This window comes from Notechis scutatus, chromosome 1 (genome assembly GCF_049901735.1).
Source record: "Notechis scutatus isolate UNSWTSFEM ecotype Mainland chromosome 1, rNotScu1.2, whole genome shotgun sequence".
NCBI lineage: Eukaryota > Metazoa > Chordata > Lepidosauria > Squamata > Elapidae > Notechis > Notechis scutatus.
The window spans coordinates 314,534,970-314,543,011 of record NC_142009.1 but is presented as its reverse complement, the minus strand read 5'-3'; the positions used below and the strand labels follow the sequence as shown (position 1 = coordinate 314,543,011).

General features: G+C 40.5%; 1 protein-coding gene across 1 annotated transcript; it reads left to right on the top strand.

The window, feature by feature from the left end:
* The first annotated feature begins 6,561 nt into the window (after nt 1–6,561).
* On the top strand, nt 6,562–7,569 carry LOC148133494 (endogenous retrovirus group K member 24 Gag polyprotein-like). Its single transcript, XM_087950118.1, has one exon. The coding sequence runs from the start codon at nt 6,562–6,564 to the stop codon at nt 7,567–7,569; it is 1,008 nt and encodes a 335-aa protein (XP_087806244.1).
* Nucleotides 7,570–8,042: the final 473 nt, after the last annotated feature.

Below are 8,042 nucleotides of genomic sequence, written 5' to 3'. Positions count from 1 at the left end.
GAAAATATACAAAATAACTATGTTTAAGCCAAAAATTACACTTCAGAATACAGACATGGTCATTTTGATTCAAGCGTTTAAGATGTGATCCAGGAAAGTTTGGGAAACTGCAAAGGTAATTTAGGAGCAATGTATAGGATTAACTAAATACTCAAATTCTAGTGGATGAAATACAGTGTTATTGCCATAGAAATGAAAAGTAAGTCCTTTTTTTTTTTTTCAAAGTTGAGAAATATCAAACCAATTCAGTGCCAATATACTGGGTGAACTACAGTATTGTAGAAAACATCATTAAAAGCCCTCCCTACTCTCTGATATTTTTATAACAGCTTATAATGGAGTGGGGACATGATGGAATACTCTATTTTATATTCTAATGTACATCCTGCTTATTCTGGCTTGAAATGAGCTCTAAATAACTTTTAATTTCAAACTAACATGGAAAAGAGAGTGGAGTGCCTATCTACTGGTTTGTATATTAAAATATTTTTATTTGCCTTTTAGGACACCTTAAACATTTCCATGCATTTGAAAAGTTCACATGGATTTTTGCTGTTGTTGGAAAATTGCCCGGAGGTGGGGTTAGTGATAGAGTATAGTGACAACTATCACAAATGGATTGTTGTCAAAACACAATGTTTCTTAACACAAAACCATCAATATTAAAAAAAACTAATTAGTCAGATTCTTTTATTTTCCAGTGGTTGCAATAAACCCATTAACATATATTTTTAAGGATGCCTGCTGAAATTTGTGATGAAGAATCAAATAAAGTGCTCACAATGTGCCTGGCTGATTGCAAAACAAAACAGAGAGAGGAAAAACTCTTTCATGCAAAACTGATTGAAAGCATGCAAGAATTATTTTGATAAAGAACAATCTTAATTCTGAACAGAAAAATTTCTAGATCTTGTTTCAAAAAGTTTATTTTGATAAGAGGGACAGGAGGGATTGATTGGAAATGGGTTGGGTATAAACTAAAGTGTAAACCATCCATACTATTTGTTCTACCAAAAAAGCAAAGAAAATAGTCATCTAGTGAATCCAGGAAACTAGGTAACCTTGACATCAATATCTGGAAAAATCCTGCAAAAGATAAGCAACAGATTTGTGAGTATCTAGAAATGGACAAAGTGATTGCCAAAAGCCAGCATGGGTTTTGTTAAAAACAGATCATGATAGAGAAACCTTATTGTCTTCTTTGATAAAGTGACTAAATTAGTGGAACTGGGAAACACTGTGGATATAGTATACTTAGACATTAGTAAGGTATTTGGCAAAGTAGACCGCAACCTACTTCTCAGTAAAATAGAATGTCAAATAGACAGTACCACCACCAGAAGGCTTTGCAGTTGGTTGATCAACTGCACCAGAACTACATTTATGTGAAGTGAAGAATACAGTGAGGCACCTCAAGGTTTTGTTTTGGGCCCAGTGCTCTTCATCTTCATAAATGATCTAGAGTAAGAAATAGAAGAGTTCATCAAATTTGCAGAAGACATCAAGTTGTGGCGAATTGAGAATAAACTCAAGGTTCAGAAGGATCTTGACAGATTTGAACATTGGGCCCTAGCTAAGAAGATGAAGTTCAGTGGCGAGAAAAGACATGTCCTGCAGCCAAACAGGAAAAATCAAATGCACAAGTATAGAATAGGTAGTACCTTGTTCAACAGTAGTAACTGTGAGAGAGATCTAGGTGTCCTAGCGAACCACCACTTAAATATGAGCCAGCAGTGTACTGCAGCTGCCAAAAAAGCCAATGCATTCCTAGGTTGCATCAACAGAGGAATAGCCTCGAGAGGTGAGAGTTGATACTATCACTTTATCACTTCATCCAATTCTGGTCATTATGGTACAAAAAAGATGCTGAGACCCTACAAAGAATGTGGAGAAGAACAGCTAAGATGATTAGTGGTCTGTAGGATAAATTGTATGAGGAATAGTTAAGGGAACTAGATATGTCTAGTCTAACAAAGAGAAGAATTAGGGTTACATGATAGCTGTATTCCATTTCATGATGGGCTGCCACAGAGATGTGAGTGTCAACCTGTTCTTCAAAGCTCCTGAGAGCAGGACAAGAAGCAATGGGTGAAAGCTTGTTAAAGACAGATCTGAACTGCAACTAAGGAGAAACTTAATGACAGTGAAAACAATTAACCAACGGAACAGCATGCCTGCTGGATTTGTGGGTGCCACATTGCTCTAGGTTTTCAAGAAAAGATTGAACAGCCATTTGTCTGGGATGATACAAGGTCTCCTGCCATAGGCAGAGGTTTGAACCAAAGACCACCAAGAGCCCTTCCATCCCTATGATTCAATGATTCTACCTTTTTTCTCCATTACACCAACTCGTTTTACAAAAGTATAGTAACAGCATAGTAACCATGATAATAATTCAAAATGCAACCTCTATCAGACATAATTAAGCAAATGTTCAAGAAGAGCACTTCAGATGTGTACTCCATGTTGCATAAACAGTCTAATATGAAGTAAACATTCAAAATTGCTCTTTCTTAAGGTTTCTCCTTTCCCAACCCAATCATATTCTTCTTTGTAACAGTCATTATAATAATTACCACACAGCAATTTGCTGACCATTGGTAATTTGTATCAATTACAAATAGTTAATGTATTCAGAAAACTAATCCAACACGTATCAAATCTGGGCTTGATTATCTATGCCTCTAGTGCAGGGGTGTCAAACTCGCATTGTCATGTGACATATCACTTCCCCCCCCCCTTCGCTAAACCTGGGAGGGGGTAGTGCGTGATGCATCCAGCCCATGGGCCGCGAGTTTAACACCCCTGCTCTAGTGAGATCTCTGTACTCAATTGTTCCATGAACCCTTGTTTTGTTTTGTTGGCTCCATAACATTATCCGGAGTCTTCTCTAACACCAACGTTCAAAAGCATCAAAACCCTTTCTACCCTGTTTCTTCAAAACTCTAACTTTCACTTCTAGCTTCAAACATTTGCTTGCATAGAGTGCTATTGTTGCCTACACAATTCTGATCATTATCAATATAGATGTATCATGGCTTCCCTACAAACTAATCAAACTTACTTCAATGATAATCATCTGCTATTTAAAGCACCCATTTCATTAGGCCTAAAATGGCTCCCTGCACCATCCAGCAACCCAATTTGCATCACCCCAAAGAGATGCTGAGAGACATGCTTTTCTGTTGCGAGTGGCTACAGCATCTCCTTGCACCAATAGATCACCCCATAGAGAGGCTACACCCACTCATGTGCTTTAGGAGACAGCTATGAGAGAAGCAGCATAGGAAGGAGCAATCAGGTGAGCAGTTGTCAGCTTCCTTCTTATCTAAACTGGCATGTATTCCTCATCCTCATGTAATGGTTGTGATCTATCCAGCCTTCATCACAAATCTTTTGTAAAGTGTCTTATTATACGAAGTACTGTTTCCGTGTAGAAGTATTCATTACAAGTAATAATCCTTGTCTTACAACCCCAATTGAGCCTAAAATTTTGGCTGCTAAAAGAGAGAGCCGTTAAGTGAATGCCCCATTTTACAACCTTTCTTGCCACTGTTATTAAGTGAGTCCCTGCAGTGGTTAAGTTAGTAAGATGGTTATTAAATTAATCCAGCTTTCCCCATTGACTTTGCTTGTCAGAAAGTCACATGAACCCAGGGTACTGCAACCGTCACAAGTATGAATCAGTTGCCAAGCATCCAAATTTTGACCACATGACCATCGGGATGCTGCAACAGTCATAAGTGTGAAGAATGGTCATAAATCACTTTTTTTCAGTGCCATTGTAGCCTTGAACGGTCACTAAACAAATGGTTGTAAGTTGAGGACTATCTGTATTGGGTGAACTGACCAATTCTAGATTGGTTTAAAAATCTTTTTTTTTTAAATCCCATCAACAAACTGGTCTGTCAGTTTTCTGTCAGAAATGAAATGAAAACCTTGATTATGGTCTATGCACAGCAGCATCAAATACAGGACAGCCTATAGCTATATCAAAATCACATATAAACAGACTCATTTTAAACGGATATTACAAAGAACCCCTGTTATATCAGGCTTTACATGCTGCTGAAGAGAATTTGGCCACCGTGTGTTATAATGTTATGACTATCTGAGAGCTGGAAACAGAAATCATCTGGATGACCTGAATGTTTTGATAGAAAAGGTGAGATAAGCTGACTCTGTTTATCATGCTCACAATAAATTAGAACATGGCTAGCTGTTCTGACTGCACCTGACCCACATAGAGATGTTCATTCATTATTCACTAGAACCTTATTAAACTGGTCCACCAGCAAGACAGATGGCAATACGTTAATGAAGGCCAGGGAGAAGACTCTGGAGAAGGCTCTAATGCTGGGGAAGGTGGAAGGAAAGAGATGAAGAGGGTGATCAGCACAGACTCAGTTACCGTGGCAATGGGTGCACAGTTGAAAGATCAGGTTAGGGACACAGTCAAGACAAATTCCTTGTGTGTCCAATCACACTTAGCCAATAAATAATATTCCCCCCTCTCTCTCTCTCTCTCTCTCTCTCTCTCTCTCTCTCTCTCTCTCTCTCTCTCTCTCTCTCATCATCTATCATCTATCTGTCTAGTCATAGGGACAATGTGATTGCTAGGAGTCAATGATAAATGGATGATACATAATTGAAAAGCACTAGTTATTTATTTAGTAAAATTATATAGTTAACTATGAACTTGAAATTATCTAGACAGTTCCAAAGTGGCTTGGTTGGTACACTCCATACTACCTCCTATAGCTAAAAACTACTGGTAACTATATTTAAATTGCTTTGCAACTCTATAGCTACAGTTTTGTGATGTAGAGGTGCTGTAGCTTGTTCCAACTGAATTGGCAACAAGATTTTTAACTGAAGTCCATTTATCAGCAATTTGTCAAAGTAAGGATTAATCACGATTATGGCCAAAGTCCTTTGAAGTTTTGAAGTTTATTTGATAGTTTTTTACTAAGCATATTGTTGACTTTTTACTGTTTTATTAATGATTCTTTTTCTCTTTACTATTTTTGTTTCCACTTTGAAAATATTTTATTGTCATTTAAGGTTTTTAAATAATATAATAATAGATATTTGTACACACTAAATTTATATATAATGATACAGAGTATACAGTAAATATGTATGTAGCTGGAAATGGATCAGGTTTAATTTATAGCTAAGATCCAGATTGTTATTCTTTGACAGATTCCTTCATGCAAGGAATCTGATTACCAGATATTTCAAAACAGATGAAAGGAAAAACTTTATATGCTACAGTTATGGAATTCATTGCGACCTGATAGTCTCCAGCTTGCATGGACTATCTTCCACATGCATGCTGGTGATAGCTACCAAGTTTGCATAGATCTAAGAGATATTTATGAAAAGGGAGAAATCTATGTTATGGGGCAAGGAGCAGGCAGGCAATAACATTGGGAAAATTCCGATGGGGAGGGGGATGAATAAATTATTCAGATAGGTAAGGCTTTCCTGACTTGGGTACCCTCCAAATGGGAGGACTCAAGCAACCCAGAATTCTCCAATCATCATGACTGTGACAGAAAATTCTGGGGAAGCCTGAAATACACCTTTGCTGTAATGGGCTGTAATGGGCCAATTCCATTGTGTGCCAAGCCTCACATGAGCAACCTCAATAGTTCCAGTACATGCCAGGTCTCACGTAGGCTGAAAGCAGATACCAGGAACAAGGCCATAAAACACGTCACAAGGGCAGTTAACTGAAATGCAGGTTGGTTTGCTGGTTTAAATTTACCATGGCATTGTGATTGGGAGATGCCATACATCCACTAACATTCCTACGCATGTAACATAATGATTGGATGGAGCTCACCTCTTTTGTATGTTCTTAATAAAAAGAGTTCCCCTAACTCTGATCGGGGCAGCTCACCCAAGATAGAACTTGCGTTGGTGTCTTTCTTGATGCATTCGACCACCCAGTGAGAAGCCTTCCATATGCGGAGCAAAGCCGCAATTGGTGACCCCGACGTGATCCATTAAAAGAAAACGGGTGCGTCTCTCTTCGACTGCCTATCTTACCCGGCTGGACGAGTCAGTTGCAACCCAGGGACGCCGTCTCCGTGTCACGGATCCCTCCCCAGAAATCTTCAGCAAAGAAGACATCCTCCCTTCAGGTGAGTATGGGCGGAAAATTCTCCAAAGAGCAGATAACACATTTGCAGGAATTAGGAGAATTAACGAAGAGTTCAATTCGTATTCTTGGGAATCAGGGCAAAACGCTCCTGATTCCAACTAAGAAGGACCTTATTACCCTTTTAACTTACATTTACACGCAATGCCCAGCTTATCTGGATAAAGGGTCCTTGAAAGTTTCCACATGGCAACGTTTGGGTGACTATTTTCATAGCAATCCCAGGGCTCCACCAAAAATTCTGACCACGTGGAGGACAGTCATGGAATGCTTAACAATCCATGGCTCAGCGCTGACCAAAGCCCCCCCTGGGGATCCTCCTCCTCCCTATACAGCTGAAACCAAAGGACGCTTTCCCATTAGAAACTCCGCCCCCCACTGCTCCTGAACCCATGAATTCTCCTAACTCAAATCCCGCGAGGGATCAGACACCCATGGGAGCATTCGCACAAGCCATGGTGCAGGGACGCAGAGAAGGCTCTCTTACTCTAGAGGAGCTCTCTCTCTGTCCCGTTGAATATGAAGGGGATGAAGCAGGAAATATGGTGCCTAGACTTGAATCTTTATCCATGAAATTAATAAGAGATTTAAAACAAGCCGTGGCCATGTACGGCATCCAAGCACCATATGTCAGAGGCTTCATTAACACCATCAGCACCTCCTTTTTCATGTTACCCCAAGATTGGAAGGATCTTTTTCGCATGATACTGACAGGACCACAGTATGTTGTTTGGGGGTCAGACTTTCGCGCCGAAGCTGAAAAATTTGCCCGCGATCATGGTAGGGTCGCGAGAGCAGATCAAATTTGTGGTATGGGTCAATTTATGGACTTAACAGCTCAGGCGACACTCCCACAACGTACCCTTACCTTTGCCAGTATCATAGCAATCAAAGCCCTTGACAAAGTTGATGATCCTACCTCTGGCATCGTAGGATCTTTTTCAAAAATTATTCAAGGCTCAAATCAGCCTTATGCCGAGTTCATAGAGGAGCTTCAGAAAGCCATTCATAGGCAAATCTCTAATGAGGAGGCCCGTATAGAGCTTCTGTTAAAACTGGCTGTTGAAAATGCTAATGAGGATTGCAAAAGGATTTTGCAGCCTCTATCTGCCCGAGGGGGGGCTTCCCTCTCGGACTATCTAAAGGCTTGCAGAATCGTGGGGACTGTCTCCTACAATATGGAGCATCTGGCTATGGCTTTGCAGCAAGCAAACTCTCAGAACAGGCCGGCCGGAAACTGCTTCAATTGTGGGAAACCTGGCCATTTTAAGGCACAATGCAGAACCAGAGACAATACACAAGACAACACCAAGCCTAAGACGATATGCCCCAGGTGCAAGAAAGGGTACCACTGGGCAAATCAGTGTCGCAGCAACAATTCTCAGCCACAGGGAAACTAGAGGAGGGGCGATCAGCCAGCCCCACTACAAAGGCTGACTCCATATCTTTCCACCTAATTGCCTCCGAAGATATGGAAATTGACATCCCAGGCACTGTTTACTTTCTCCCCACATGCCTGAAAACGATCCCCCCTGCCATGACACCCCTCATAATCTATCCCATCCGAGACCTCATGGCAAGGGGAATCATCGCTTCTCCGTTTTTGAGAGACTCCGACGACTTTTCCTCAGTAGCCATGGCAGTAATTGGAAATACTCCCACAAAATTTAGCAAGGGAGAATTAGTAGCAACCGCTATTCCAGTACCTGTTAAAACAGCTGATGCATGGGCATTTACTGTCCATCAGACAGTAGAACAAGCCAGGCCTGTGTTACAATTTACAATCCATAACAAAGTCTTCTTGGGTCTCTTAGATACTGGAGCTGATGTAAGTGTCATCCGAATGGCTGAGTGGCCGGACGATTGGCCTTTG